Source organism: Trichoderma evansii (assembly GCF_050947405.1).
Source record: "Trichoderma evansii strain SZMC 28006 chromosome Unknown GGI43scaffold_30, whole genome shotgun sequence".
NCBI classification, from domain to species: Eukaryota; Fungi; Ascomycota; class Sordariomycetes; order Hypocreales; family Hypocreaceae; genus Trichoderma; species Trichoderma evansii.
Genome location: NW_028145176.1, coordinates 170,324 through 185,938, shown reverse-complemented (window position 1 = coordinate 185,938; position 15,615 = coordinate 170,324). Strand labels below are relative to the sequence as shown.

General features: G+C 45.1%; 3 protein-coding genes across 3 annotated transcripts; all 3 read left to right on the top strand.

Moving 5' to 3' along the window:
• Nucleotides 1–1,592: 1,592 nt before the first annotated feature.
• On the top strand, nt 1,593–2,655 carry GGI43DRAFT_388229 (uncharacterized protein; the record flags this gene model as incomplete). Its single annotated transcript, XM_083204035.1, has 2 exons — nt 1,593–1,670; nt 1,771–2,655. The coding sequence occupies 2 exons, from the start codon at nt 1,593–1,595 to the stop codon at nt 2,653–2,655; spliced, it is 963 nt and encodes a 320-aa protein (XP_083055912.1).
• A 134-nt stretch (nt 2,656–2,789) lies between these two features.
• Nucleotides 2,790–9,457, top strand: GGI43DRAFT_417260 (uncharacterized protein). Its single transcript, XM_083207400.1, has 3 exons — nt 2,790–3,447; nt 3,512–7,995; nt 8,057–9,457. Exons 1-3 carry the CDS (start codon nt 3,434–3,436, stop codon nt 9,442–9,444), a joined length of 5,886 nt encoding a protein of 1,961 aa, XP_083055911.1. The 5' UTR covers nt 2,790–3,433; the 3' UTR covers nt 9,445–9,457.
• Nucleotides 9,458–9,467: 10 nt separating this feature from the next.
• Nucleotides 9,468–11,386, top strand: GGI43DRAFT_417258 (uncharacterized protein). The gene has a single exon (XM_083207399.1). The coding sequence runs from the start codon at nt 9,781–9,783 to the stop codon at nt 10,822–10,824; it is 1,044 nt and encodes a 347-aa protein (XP_083055910.1). The 5' UTR covers nt 9,468–9,780; the 3' UTR covers nt 10,825–11,386.
• Nucleotides 11,387–15,615: the final 4,229 nt, after the last annotated feature.

The following is a 15,615-nucleotide window of genomic DNA, read 5'->3' as shown; positions in this document are numbered from 1 at the left end:
CATACTAGCACAGTGCTTCGTACAGGTACCTCGGGAGTAGTTCGGGTCTGGCCGGCAGTCGGAAAATCTGTGCCTTATTGGCAGTAAAAGTTCCCTGCATGGTATTTAAGCTTTTTACAGCATCAAGATTGGCCCAAAGTCACGTGCGGAATCTCCAGCTTGTACTAGTACGGAACCACAGGCATAGAGTACCAAGCGCTACAGGAAAGATTGCTCCTGTTCCTGTGCCTGCTGCCTATATCTATTTTCGTTCCTGAGCGCAATCTATTTATGCCGCTACTACTAGGCGCATAAGGAGGGGATTTGTATGTGGTATTATTAGTACTTCGCTACACTTACCGGCTGATTCCGAAGATTGAGCCAGCCTTATATCTGTAAGACGGAGAAGGTCCATAAAGCAACCCAAAACACTCGTCTCTATTACTCGGTAGAACTGCTCGCAGATTACTATTCCTCATCTGCTAGGTGTATTACTCGTATTAGAGGCTCCTACCTAGGTAGGTGAATAGTAGAATAGCGATTTTTGTACTTTGTATGCCCGAACCAATCGAAATAAACTTCGGGGCGATCCGCACCCCAGCTTCAGGGTAGAAGGTACTAAGAGCTCGATACGTGTACATGCAACTTTATCATTAGTTTGCATGCTTGCGAATCTACGCCCTGTAGATTACTAAGTAGACCATGTTTAAATATCCTTGGTCTGAGGATGAATTAATTTGTTTTAATATTGCTACAAAATTAATGAGATACAAAAGAAGTATTCATTTTAAATGTCTATTACCTTTTATGCACAAGTAATTATATAATCATGACATACCTACTAACCATATAAATAGATCAAGCGATGATTTGAACATTCTTTCTACCTGCCGAGAGAACTTTTGCGCCCTTGTATAGTAAGACTCATGAATCGCATCAAATTACATTGTATTCAATAGTCTTGGCTCCGCAAGTTTTGTCCTAGTATTGGCACAACATGGAAAACGATAGACTAGCTTACACGAGTATGGCGATTACATTGAAGCAAAGACAGGTCAAATAAGGCTTTGTCGATTGTGATATTCAAGAGTCGATACTATGGCCTAGAAGTTTGGAATCCTTCGACTCAAAGTTACTCTTACTCCTTAGTAGATTATGGAAGGATTAGGGTAAAGAAGCCAGCATTCCGAAGCAATATATTTCGAAACAATATACCAGTCAAAATTTGGGACGCTTTGCAATCCACTAGGTAGGTGCTTAAGAGTTCCGCTTATGCTTAAATCCTCCGTCTTGGACCCGTCGCTCTGTCTCCTATTTGGTAAATTCTCTGCATTGAGTGTGAACGATAATCACGTATAACTACTACATAGTATCTACATCTCTACTTATCCACTTGTATTTTTAATTTATTTTTTCTAAAAAAATAACCTCTTAATAATAATCACATCTCACATTTCATTTCGTCTCCTCGTACTACCTCAAGCTAGGCCCAGTTCTATGTCAGCCTGGATGTAAGATCTAGTTGTTCACTAATACCGATAGCAATCTCACTTGCGTCAACTTTTTTCGAACCTTTACAACTGACACCTCAACTTCTCTCTCCGGTCTGCATCATGTCGAAATATATGCGACAATATTGGCCTGGCAAGCCTACGAAAACTGAGAAAGATCTGCCTGATTCAAAGGGTCGAGTATGATGCCCTCTCTTACCCTTCTATTTTAAACATTACAGCTGTTCATCTATTGAATAGGTCTTTATTGTCACAGGCGGCGCTGGAGGCATTGGATTAGGCTGTAGCAACAGCACTCTTTCACGCCAATGCGGCGCATGTCTATATCCTTGGCAGGTCTGAAGCCGCAGGCAAGACAGCCATAAACACCATCAAGAAATCAGATCCACCTGGTGATATGAAGCGTCGCAGCGCCGGCGGCGACAACGACGTAATCAGGTTCCTACATTTAGACCTTGCCGACTTGCAAACCATCAAACAAACAGCCAAGGCGTTCTTGGAGGCAGAAACACGCCTGGATATCATCTGGCACAATGCTGGCGTCATGGCCCCCCCTGAAGGTAGTGTCAGCAAGCAAGGATACGAGCTGAGCTTTGCAACCAACGTACTGGGCCCATTCTTGCTCCAGCATTTCCTAACGCCAATTCTGCTCAAGACCGCAGAAGAAAATGTCGCTCCCAAGAGATCTGTCCGCACATGCTGGGCAGCTTCTGTGGAATTTCCCGACCCCCCTGGCGAGGATGGCATCTTGTGGGAGGACTGGGCACTGACTGGGCCCAAATTTTCTGGCCTCGGTGGTCGTTCCCTGCGATATGTACAGAGCAAATGGGCAAACACCATTCTCGCAGCCGAAATGGCTAAGAGGTATCCTCAATTCGTGAGCGTGTCCTTTAATCCCGGAGCACTCAAGACAGACCTCCTTCGCCACGCTCCCAGCGTCTTGAAGAGCATTCAGAGCATGCTATCATACCCAGTTCGATTGGGAGCCCTGACTGAGCTGCAAGCAGGATTCGATGCTGAAGTGGCTCAGAATAATGGATGTTATCTCATCCCTTGGGGGAAGATTGGGACCCCGCACCCAAAGGTCGCCGAGGGCCTTGAGAAGAGGGGAAGCGGAGAGAGGTTGTGGAATCTTTGTGATCTTCTGGTGAAGGATTTCTACTGAGCGTTTACGTACATGTACTGTTTTTAAAATTGCAAACATTCCATCATACATGTACAGCCGATATTATATATCCCGTTACCCTGATACAGCGCCATTTATTCTTATACCAAATCTTCACTATTATTTAATAAACTCTACTGTCTCTACTGCCGCTACTGCCGCTACTGCCTCTATTGCCTCTACTGCCTCTACTATCTATAATATTTTTTAAGACTTATATATATATGCGTTGACTAATTAAGTCGTTAAGTTACGGCTGGGGTGCTGGATAATAATTACCTTATTTTATTATTTAAGGTAATTCTATTGCTGCTTAGATATGATATTGATTCTGCAACACCCGGCGATTGATGCTGGATATTGGGTATCAAGTTAGGCAAGTTTACAACTGGAAGAACAGTATTTCGACATCGGTCCGCGCTCTCCCTACATAGATTCTCATACATTTCAATTACCCCTCAGAAAGACGTCACAATATTTGCATTTGGTTGGATGACAGCCGTACGTTGGTACAGATGCGGGAGGCCTACCATGGGTGCCTACGAGGCTGCGTACAACTGCTGGCCAACAACTGCCGGCCAAGTGGCCCTCACCTAAAAAAAAAAAAAACGCCTGATCAATATTTTTCTTCAGAATCTTTCCTCTTTCCTCTTTTCCCCTTTTCTTCTGCAACTACAGGCTTTTGTGAATACATTTCCATCTTCCAGCTTTCCCTGCTTGCACTGGTCAGCCTCCTACTCTTGAAATTTCTCAAATGAACCTTGAAATCGAATAGATAATGAAGAGAAATCAGTGAGTCTCACATATAACCAGATGCGCAATTTCTTGTACTCACCAAGATATTACTTACTTCCAGGCACGGCTACCCCACTCCTCCTACCACGCCGTCCGATGGCTCTGTCAAACCATGCTTTCATTTCCAACGAAATAATAGTTGCAAATTTGGAGCACGGTGCAAGTTTTCGCATGATGCTGGAAAAGCCCAAGGAAGCCATTTGGCTAACAAAGGGCATTCTAGTGCTCCGACGAATCCCTTTGGAAACAGGCGCAGCCACGCTCCAGAGGGAAAGCTATGGAAATGGAAGCAGTTACTACAAAGAGGAGATGAAACTGCTCGACCATCTCTTCAGATAGTTGGCAAGTTTTTCAGTCTGGCCCTCGAACTCATGGATGGAGACGTCGGCGCTGCCCAAGAGGCAATTAGGCTTCTTGCCACTGAAACTGGTCTGTCTTTCATCAAGGATGTGATAGATAGGCACATCTCCATGGCAAGCCCCTTTACAGCAGGATGTCAACTCTGGGAGACAGAAATCAAGCCACTCTTTCAGCTGATCACTCACGCCCGCGTCGTTGATTCTGCGGTCCTAGAAACAGAAGTGGCCACTTTACTTAATTACATGGTTGGAGTGGGAGGATCTAGGATGAGCAAGCTCTTTAACTACATCGACTCGCTGTTTCAATCATGGCCACCTACCTCAACACACATGTCCCTTGTAGAGGCAGCTGGTCTATCTCTTGCAGTATTGGCTAAGATGCTAGACTGCAATACCACTAATATCATCAAAGATGACTTCTCGATATTTGCAAACAGCTTGTCTCGCCCCCTAGAAGAATCACTAGAACCAGAAGAGACTTCTATCTGCCTTCAGGCTACCAAGCATCTTCACTATATCCGCCAACGTCTTCAAATCGGGAATCATATATCAAATCTGGAGGTTCAGAGCCGCGGTGCCGTCACTCAAGAAACATTTGTTTTAGCTCGAGATCTCCCTGGCAATCTCTCAACTGGAGGGCCCAGGCACGACAACGATCATGCAGATATAATCAATATAAAGATCTTGCCCACGTATAAGGAGATTATGTCGCCACGAGAAGAATATTTGCCAGTAAACGATTGTTCTCAATGGCATATTCCTGGCATTAGCGGACGTCTGGACAGAGAATTTCGTTTACTACGAGAAGATACAGTTGGCCAGCTACGTGATGCGATTCGTGGCGCTTTTGGACGTATCCGTAGTTCCAACAACGAGGCCAGTCGTAGAAGAGAAAATAACGCCTTACGCACATACACATATGATTCCGCTACACTTGTCAACATCCAGTTCGAAAAAAACTCCGGCTTGGATTTGGTTGTCCGCTGTGACCAGCCTCCTCCTGTTCCATCGCTGAATCCTAAACAGAGGAAAGACTGGTGGGAAAGATCAAAACGCCTGCAAGTCGGAGCATTAGTTTGTGTCATTGACGGAACTGAATCGGTCATGTTTTGTACCGTTTCTGAATCAACCTTGAGAAATCAAAGCGATCAAAGGATTCGAACTGAGAAGAAACCAGCTGATAATGCTCCTACAGAGTCTAAGTTGACGCTTTCTGACGACGGAAACTATTTGCACGTAAACCTGCAGCTGATTGATGCAACACGAGATGATGTAGCTCAGGCTCTTTACTGGTACAAAAGGAAAGGCCCATCGCGTTACCGATATCTCGTGGAGTTTCCTGGTATTCTCTTGGCATCGTTTAAGCATACACTTGATGCTCTTAAGGAAATGCGGCAGAAGCCATATATGCCCTTTGTTGGCCTTTTGGCGCCATCAGATGCCACAACTACAGAAGCCAATATTCAGCCGCCGCAATATGCCAGGGCAGCTGGTTTTACATTCGACCTCAGATGTCTCGCGAATGATGGAACCGAGTTTCTTGTTTCGCCTCAGCATCTCCCAGATCCGAAAACGGTTGAATCGCGGACGTCTCTTGATGTTACACAATCTTCCGCTCTCCTGAATACCCTATCTCAAGAATTGTCTCTCATTCAAGGCCCTCCAGGCACCGGGAAAAGCTACACTGGAGAGAAGATAATCAAAGCCCTTTTGGCAAATAAGAAAAAGTCCACCCTCGGGCCGATATTATGCGTTTGTTACACCAATCATGCCTTGGATCAACTTCTTGAGCATCTTCTTGACGATGGCATTGGCAACATCATTCGTATAGGGTCTCGATCAAAATCAGAGAGGTTACAAGCTTTAAATTTGCGAGTTGTCTCCCAGCAAGGCGACCGCACAAAGTCGGAAAAGAGAGACCTTTATACTATGGGACGGGAATTGGATGATTTAGCGACCGGTATCGAAGATTCGCTGCGTGCATTATCGAGTATCAATTCGCCAAATACCCTCAAGAAGTATCTTGCCAAAACCTTTCCAGTACATCATAATATGCTATTTGGTTTTGATGAAGACGGATGGGAGACAGTTGATAAACCTCATACTATCATACGAAAGTGGCTAGCAGGGGGCTCTCGTGACAGCACTTGTCGAGATGTTGAGATCTTAAGGGAATCTGAGTTGTTTACAATGTCTAATGCCGAGCGCCGAGAGCTACATCAATATTGGGTAAAGAATAGCGCGGCTTCATTCATTCGCACCACCACGCAACTGCAAGAAAAACATACCAAACTGATAGAGCGCCGTAGCCGCGTGCGCAGCGATGTGGATCTGCGTTGCCTTGAGCAAGCCAATATCATTGGAGTTACAACGACCGGCTTGGCAAAGAATCTTCATCTTCTCCGCAAATTACGAAGCAAGGTCATGCTTTGCGAAGAGGCTGGTGAAGTCTTGGAGGCTCACATTCTAACAGCTCTTCTCCCTTCAATAGAGCACGCCATCTTGATTGGCGACCACCTTCAGCTGCGCCCACAAATCCAAAATTATGATTTACAGAGCACGAATCCCCGGGGAAAGCAGTATTCTCTGGACACTTCATTATTTGAAAGACTTGTTGAGCCACCGCATTTAAAAGATCTCCGCTTGCCATTCAGCTCGCTAGAAACCCAAAGAAGAATGTGCCCACCGATATCTGAGTTGATTCGATCTACATTGTATCCATCTTTGCAAGATGCCGAGAGCGTAAAGGAGTATCCAGAAGTGGTAGGCATGAAAGAGAGACTATATTGGCTTGACCACGATCAGCTAGAAGCTGGTGCAGCCAGTCACGATCCCCTAAATACCTCACACATAAATGAGTATGAAGTTGAGATGACTGTGTCTCTCCTATCTCATCTAGTGAGACAGGGGGAATACTCAAGAGACGATATCGCGGTCATTACGCCGTACTTGGGCCAATTACACAAGCTACGGCGTCGAATGGAATCTATGTTTGAGATCTGCCTCAACGATCGTGACCTCGCTGAGTTAGAGGATTTTGAGCATACAGATCAGGTAGCACCTGTAGCCATGAAAACGCAGCCTGCCAAATCTACTCTTCTGAAGAGTGTTAGAGCGGCGACAGTTGACAACTTTCAGGGCGAGGAAGCAAAGGTTATTATCATCTCTCTTGTTCGGAGCAACCCACAAAAGAAATGCGGATTTCTTAGCACTTCCAACAGAATCAACGTCCTGTTATCGCGCGCAAAACATGGCATGTACATTATCGGCAATTCTAGCACATACTCTAACGTTCCCATGTGGGAAGAGGTCATCAACATGCTCAGTGCCAGTAGCCGGATTGGCAAAAGCATAGATCTCCAATGCCCTCGACATCCTGACACGCCAATCCAAGTTTCGAAGCCAGACCATTTTGTCATCTTTTCTCCTGAGAGCGGATGTAACCTGACATGTGATAAGAGACTTCACTGCGGTCATTCATGCACTGGAAGATGTCATTCTGATATTCTTCACAATGCCGTTAAATGTCTCGAGCCGTGCCCCAGGCCACAGAAAGGCTGCAGCCACCCTTGTCCTCAAGCATGTGGTGATACGTGCCCAGACAAATGCTACTTCCAGTTAGATAACATCGACCTTGCTCTGCCGTGTGGTCATAGGCTCTCTTCGGTAAAGTGTTGGGAGAAACAAAATCCCGCCTCTGTTCGGTGTAGAGTCCGAGTCAGACGAACCGTGCCGGGCTGCAATCATGAAGTTGAGGTTCAGTGCTGTGAGGATGTCACATCTGCCAAATACAGCTGCAATGTTTGGTGTGGTCATCACCGTGAGTGTGGCCATACGTGCAACAGTCCCTGCTTCAAATGTAATACTCGAGAAGATGGTAAGATTACAGAGCAGAATCACGGCATTTGCAGACAGAGATGTGGTCGTGGCTATTCCACATGCCGCCACGGCTGTTCTAAACCTTGCCACGGCGACGACAAGTGTCCCTCCTGCCAGCAGCCATGTGAAGTGCGTTGCGGCCATTCGAAATGCAACAAGGCATGCAGCGAGCCTTGTGCACCTTGTGCAGAAAGTACATGCCACTCAAGCTGTCCTCACACAAGTTGCACCATGCCGTGTGCTGCGCCATGTGACTGGGTTCCATGTTCCAAGCGGTGCGAGAAAATGCTGGGATGCGGCCATCGATGTAAGCTGTAAACTATAGAATCTCCTACATACCTTATCACAAAGCTAATGTTACACTGCAGGCCCTTCGCTCTGTGGAGAAACTTGTCCGAATAAACGCTTTTGCCAACAATGCGCTATCGAAGACATCAAATCTTTGTGCGTAGACTTTCTTGAGATGAAGGAATACCACGAAATTGATTTAGACGAAGAGCCCTGTATTTTCCCAGACTGTGGGCATTTTTTGACTACTTCATCTATGGACGGCCAGATGGGCATGGCGGCGTACTATGATATGGATATGGATGGTCATCCGACGCGGCTTGGCAAGGCGTCTGAACCTTTCTCGCTGGACGACTCGGGCATTCCAGTTTGTGCAACCTGTCGGGGCTCACTTCGAAATATCGCCAGATACGGCCGCATTGTACGACGAGCCATGCTCGATGAGTCAACCAAAAAATTCATAGAGTGGTCTCACGAGAAATATCTCTCGCTAGCAACTCGGTTGTTGAAGGAGCAGGAAAATCTTGGCCAGCAGCAGAAGGCCAAGGCAGCCTCACCCACGATTAAAGGCGGCAAACTAACCCACTGTGTCCCGAGGCTCAAACAACTTCGAGAGTTGCAAAAGATTGCGGGTGACGGCCGTTACGACTCCATCATTGACTTGTGGAGGAAGATTGGCTCATATGCAAGCGATGTTAGACGGGAAGAACAGCCGTTTCAGCGAGTAGCTGATCTTGTACTATTTGCCAATCTCCAAAACAAAACACATGGAGAATTCCGATTTGATGATTCTATTAACCAAATCAAGGGATCCCTTCTTGCAGATACGCTGTTGCTCAAATGCGATCTTGCCATTCTCTTCGATTTTCGTCGCCTGGCTAAAGATAAAGCCCTGGAGCTCACAGAGCTCAAACTGGATTTATCAGGCTATTGGTCTGATTCTATTCATCTCATCTCATTGTCTCGCAAATATGTATATTCGAGAGAAGAGGTTCAGGGGCACATTTTCGCCGTACAGCTCTGTGTACTATGCTCATCATTTGGCAAGATTACTACCATGTGGACTGCTAATAAGCAGAGCATTGATAGTTTGAAAGAAGAGGCTCTAAATCATATTCAATCAGTCCGTGTATTGATGGAAAAGTATCCATCTACAGCAATATTCAGAGATGAAATCGACCGCCTTGAGATCATGGTCAGCGATGGCATCTATCGCCCCGTTACGGCTGATGAAATGCAGGCCGTATACAAGGCAATGGCAAGGGAACTAATGGGGACAGGACACTGGTATACATGTGAAAATAATCATCCATTTACGATTGGTGAGTGTGGGTTGCCAATGGAAGAAGCCCGTTGTCCAGAATGCGGAGCTAGAATAGGAGGCCAGAACCATCAGGCTGTAGAAGGGATGAGACACGCCACTGAGATTGAGAATCTTGCCCGAGGAGTGGGTGGGTTGGGAATCTAGGCAACATATTGTTGATAGACGACTTTTTTTTTTTTTTTTTTTTGCTATTTTGCGTTGCGCTTTGTTTCTCTCGTTGTTATTGCTACGAAGTGATGATTTGTTATGTTGCGTTTTGCTGTTTTGAGTTGCGCTTTGTTTCTTTCGTTGTTATTGCTACGAAGTGATGATAAAGTCAATTAGGCCTGAAGTGAAACTGATGTCAACATTCACACGTGCCACAACCCGGTAGTGATTGCCAGCTGCACGCCAAAATCTTGCTACTCTGATGAATTCTTTTTTCTGGAAGCAGGATGATACGTTTCTTTCTCATATCAGCACTTCGCCCTTCTCTATATCATGCCTCCGATTTTGCAAAGAGTTCTCCAAGCCGAGGAGCAATTGCTTCGTATGGAGCTTCGACGGCCTTTCGAACTGGTCGGAGAAGAATACTTTTTATGGAAGATCCGCTCAGAGCGAGAGGGAATTCATCGCAGCCAAATATACGTGGCCGCCGTCATGTTCACCTACTCACCGTCAATCCGAACTATCGAGAACCTACCGCGGATGGACGTCGATGATTTCCACGACACGTGCAACAAATCCGTATCTTTGTACATTCCTCGACACAGGAGATGGAATTTGCTCCACACGGTTCTTCACAACTACATCTACCGACGATGGTTTCGACCGTATCAGAGCGAGATCGAACACCAGCGCTTCCTCTGCAAGTTTATCGCTCCTCGAAATCTGCTCAATAAAGGGCGCCTTTCGGAGGCATCTATTCAGACCATAATCTCGCTACATGAAGCTATATGCGCTGAGGTTGATGAACGACGTCGTCAATACGAAGACCTGCGCCATCGCTTCAGCGAGCCATATGCGACAGTGACGTCGCTCCCTGCTCGACCAGCTCTTTACGTCTTGCAGCCGCTATTTAAAGCACTGATAATTATATTTTGTTCTAGAGCGTATCGGGGGGAAGACTCGATTCAAGTTGCAGAGCTTCCAGTCTACCTAGTTCGCACCGGCATCGAAAAGGACCTCAGCGCCCCTATATCCTTCTTACCCATCGCAGCCAAGATCAATAGCTATGTAGAGGCTGGCCGAGGAATGGTGGGGACTTCTCTCGAAACGGCTATAGACTTTATTATGGACTTGGAAAAAAGAGAGAGAGATGCCTTTGGCCTTTGCCCCGATCCATGGAGGCCTGACACTTGGACGATGAATTGGTTTCAAACGCCGCTGGGAGCTGGACGGTTGGTTGGGCCGAGTTCGTGGCTCGTAGATCCCGTGAGAAAAAGTACTTGGAACGGCGATGGCTTTGATGTTGATCGTATGATAGAAGCTCTAGAAGAGCAGGAGTTGGAAAATAATAGTGCCCTTTTGTCTGTTCAAGGTTAGGCGTTTAAACAAAATCGACCACCTTATATGTCAGAGTATAAGGATTTGTAATATCAGGGACTAGGAAATGGAAAAAAGATCTTCGGTTGCTTTTCAAGACGAATGCACCTATCCATATCTGAGCTAATTCGATCCACCTTGTATCCATCATTACAAGATACTGAGAACATGAAGAAGTACTGCTTGGACAGATTATTATTATAAATGACCCGAGAATGTTTACTTGAATCTCTGAAATATTCTTGAATTAACACACCTGGGATAAAAGGTAATTACATGATGAGTATTAAATATTAACAAGACATGTGGTGAAATGATACTGAAAATTGAAAACATGGTAACAAAAAAAAAAGAAAAGAAAAGCTGGTAGATATAAATGGTAAATAAAACAGCGCCGTATAAACCGAGCCACTGGCTGGAAGCATAATGAAATACAGGTAAAGGAAAAGTCAGGTACTGGTAGCAATAGCAGCTGCAGCAGTAGCTCTGCGTAGATGTATATTAGATTTCAAGTATCTTTCTGAACTAAACTAGACTATTAATATAAGAAGCTTTATCGCAATAGTAAGTTTTATTCAGTTTAGCTTTTATATATATATATTTTTAGGCTGTTATTATTTTAGCAGACATTGCTTTTGGTTTGCTACCTGGTGAGAGCTTGATTTGCTTTTGATAGATTTCAGAGTTGAAATGTTTTTTCTAAATCAGTGACACGGCCATAGCTCCGATCGCAATCTGAACAGTAAAATTTCTTGGATATTCTGACTTGACTGATTCTAAGCTTAGCACGAGCTTTAGCTTCAGCTTGATTAACTTGATTTTTGCTCTGTGTCATTTTGCTCTGTGCCAACCATTGCTTGGTATTCTTCTAGGTTTTTCTCTTTTCGCTTTTTAGTGCCTAGTCATATATTCTCATTATGACATTTACATCGCTCCTCTGCAATCATAATAAGTTAATCCTCTATTTTTTCAAGGTCTTTTAGTAATTTCTTGAAGGAACTATAGCTACAAAGAGCCAGCCAGGTAATAGACTCCCTTTTCTAAAGTAAAATATTTGGCCAAATTAAATCAAGTGATTTTGGGCCAGTAAAAAAAAGAAGACAGAAGACAGCTTCTGGCGCAAGAAATCTCAGACAAGCTGAGAATTAGTGCCCAGTAAAGTATACCCAGTTTAGAACGCATAGTGAACGTAGCGAGGTAGGAGATTCTGTCGATCATATTGTGCGAGCCTATGGTAAATACCATAAGTATGGCCAGTACTTGAGCTGATAAAGTTTAGGTATACACTCAGGTCTCTCCATGAGAATAACATAAACTACCCAGATATGCTTTAGCTTGGCTCGATATCAAGAGAGCGGAAAAAAATTTAAGGATGGTGGAGTTGGTGACTTGAGAATATCAAGGAGAGTTAGAGGAAAAGACAGCGGTATATCAGTGCAAGTCTTTTGAAAATGTTCCTTGATAGCATTTCAAGTAAATAGATTGATAATCTCTTGGATACTCAAATGCTCTCCAATATCGAGTGATTTTTTAGCGGCAAGCAGTTCTTCAGTGGCGATGGGTTCTTCAGTGTCAAGTAACTCTTCAGCGTCGAGTAGCTCTTCAGTAGAGGCAGTATAGGCAGTATAGGCAGTATAGGCAGTAGAGACAGTAGAGACAGTAGAGACAGTAGAGACAGTAGAGACAGTAGAGACAGTAGAGACAGTAGAGACAGTAGAGACAGTAGAGACAGTAGAGACAATGAATTAAAATAGCTGTGCATTCGTGGCATTGCCACGACCGGGGTGCCGAATAACAATCCCAAAAATAAACAAGAAGGTCATTTCAAGCTTCTATCTCGAGTATTGGAGATGCCAAATATTCTCTCGATTGTCCTCGCGCCTGGCTAAGCTGATACGTCTGCCAAACAGATAATATGCGAGGCTTACATCCATCTCGACAAACTGCCAAATTTCGGCTTGTCGCACTCCCTGCTGCTGGATCTAGCAAATTCATTCAACGGAATCTAACTTGGAAATACCCATTTCTTAACTTGATTACTATTTCTTATGAATTTTTGATCTTTTTTGCATTGTTTGCGCAGTCTGTCTCATCTGGCCAGAAGTCTAACTCCTCCCCGGTATGCTACCCTAAATTAGAAGAACCAGTGCTTTTTCAACGTCAATAGTTATTTTCTTCTAAATCACTTCAAAATAAAACTCGAGTGAGTAAAGTGTAGTATGATACAGTGCTTCTGCACTCTGACATTACTTAATACTCTTCGTCATGGAAGATAACAGGGGAGGCACTCTTAAAACTGCTGTATAAACCGAGTAAATCTTTCAGACATAGCATAGTATGAGACATATAATACCCCTCTTTTCTCTCTAATTCATATACGAACAAAGTATATTATACAATATGTTTATAGATTTTTTACAAATATGATTTCTGGGTTTCTATTCGAGATAACCTGCTATAGCGGCTGCAGACTTCTGGTCACTGACCATATCTATCTTCTATTCTGTATTAATACCCAAGTAAGTATTCCATACTGCTTCCTACTGCTTTCTTCCAATATCCTTTACGTCTACAATCAGGTGGGTATTCGATGAGAAGGCAATATATACACCTTATTCTCTGAGTCTACTCTGGGCTAGAACGTTCTTTTACAATCTCCTAGCGAAATTCGGGCCACTGAGCATCATCTTTCTCGGACACAAGGAAATCAGCGAGTGTTCTAGCTGTTATCACCGAAAGGAATACTGCCATTTTCTCCTTCGTGTAGTAGTAGTGGATACGGAGCAGTAAGCCAGGTTCTGCTTCCTTCATCCTCGTGACCACGTAGCTCGACAACGTTACCAGACCAACATACTGTACTTGTACTACAAGCGAGCTGTTGGCCGAGGGCTCTCTTGATGCCTCGGCGGTATAGCTCTCTTATCAGCCGCACAGTGAAGAAAAGTTATAAATAGCACACCACATGAGATGGTGACATAGCCATCCACTCAGTAGTAGTAATAAAGCCTTCTTTTTCCCCGGTTGAAGTTGCAGAACGATAAACAATGAGTAAGCGAATCAACCTGGCTGCAAAGAGGTCAACAAGAGGCTTCATGTATTATTCCAGACCACGACCTGACATCTCTCACCAGCAAGGTGGCAGATATTACGGAGCAAGGCCAAAAAAGACGTTACATGTTAGGTTAAGCGATCTGGACAATGGCGCCGTGAAATTCCATCTCCACTCGCCACCTTAAAAACGCCGAGAAGGCCCTATCGGCGCCGCGCGCATCAGCTGAGGACCAAAAAATGCCAGGAGAAAAATCTGGCGGCCAATCTGAAAGTGCCTCCGGAATGAAGCCGTGATTACCGATCTCGCATTATTTATCTGTTTTGCGGCGCAGGAAGAGTACTCATTCGTGATAGTACTGTCTTATCTGCGTGGAGGTGGAACTATGAGCCAAATGCGATTCTTGAATCCTACAGATGGCTATTGCCATTAAATATCCTCAGCTCCGGGAATTTTCATTTTTTAGAGTGAAGGCTGGTTAATCTAAACCGGCTAAAGTCGTGCATATCCCGCCGTTAGTGGGCACAAAAGTTTATTGGCAAATACTACTAACTTCCATAGCGTCTGCCTGTATCCTGGGACATTGAATTTGTATCAGGCCAAAGCAGACCCGAAATCCGGATGATTGATTATCAGGTACTGTGCGATGTACCTTGGCCATCTGATTAAGTCGAGACTTGGTATGCTTGACAACCCCATAAATGTCTCCATAGATTCACAGCTTGCTCCATGCTGCCATATGAATAGCGGCCTTCTAGCAAAGAACAATAGTCCGGCCGAAGAAGGACACCGAGTGGAGGACTGTGGCTTTCTCCCGCCAAGGCTACCATTTTAGCTCCTGATATAGGAGAGAAGGCTTTAGACGCATGGGGGCTGTTTCGGAAAATATTTCCGAGAAAGTGTTTCTCTTCCAGTGTGTGTGTCGCTGTGCTTTGTCCTGCAAGCCTCCTTTTCTGCTGCTCATCGACGAGGAGAATTAACCAGTATTAGACGCCCATCAGTTGCGCCAATGAAACCCAGCAACGGCCCTATAAACGCCCCAAACAGGGTAGCACAGCTTTTCCGAGAGGGAGGTTTCATTAACGAGAAAATGCAACGGAAGCGTCTCCCGGCGGTACTATGTTGCTGCCAATCCTGCTGATCCTTGGCGCTTTGGGCTGCTTGCGATTAGGTAAAAAGAGTCCAGAAAACAGAGCCAAATGCTACATGCACGACCAAGACAAAATGTTCCGAGAAACCAACCCATCGGTGTGCATGGGCAAGCTTGGCCAATCCGGAAGTTGAAGCTGGCCCGTATCGGTCCTTCGACGAGGCGAGATTGAAACGTCTTGTGCATTGCAGGCTATTCCTAGCGCAGCGGAGCTTGCTCTTCACATGCCTCGCGGTGCTCTGTGATTTGCTTGCTGTGAACTGCTCTTGACCTGCATCTCCAGCTCTTCTCGGTGTTACTACCGAGACCCTTGCAGGAGTTACCTAGTGGTAGATAATTGTCCGTAACGCCTTGGCCATAAGGTTGCTCGAAGGAATTCGACCTCAATTTGCCCGAGCTTGATGCCTACAAGGCGTTAAACCACTTCCCCGTACCAATGGAGTAATGCCACGGGGGAACACAGTGGCAGTATTAGCAAAGCTCCGTCCGAGGTTGCATTCTGTTCCCTTGTTGGGTTAAGATGGACGAGGTAATCTCAAATGAAAGAGCGCCCGCCGCATTATGACTTTGATTACTCGCTGGCTGAGCTCCG

Coding starts and splice junctions, on each gene's coding strand:
- GGI43DRAFT_417260 (XM_083207400.1), top strand. Junction 7,996..8,056: donor GCTGGGATGCGGCCATCGAT/GTAAGCTGTAAA, acceptor GTTACACTGCAG/GCCCTTCGCTCTGTGGAGAA.
- GGI43DRAFT_417258 (XM_083207399.1), top strand. CDS start 9,781: ATGCCTCCGATTTTGCAAAGAGTTCTCCAAGCCGAGGAGCAATTGCTT.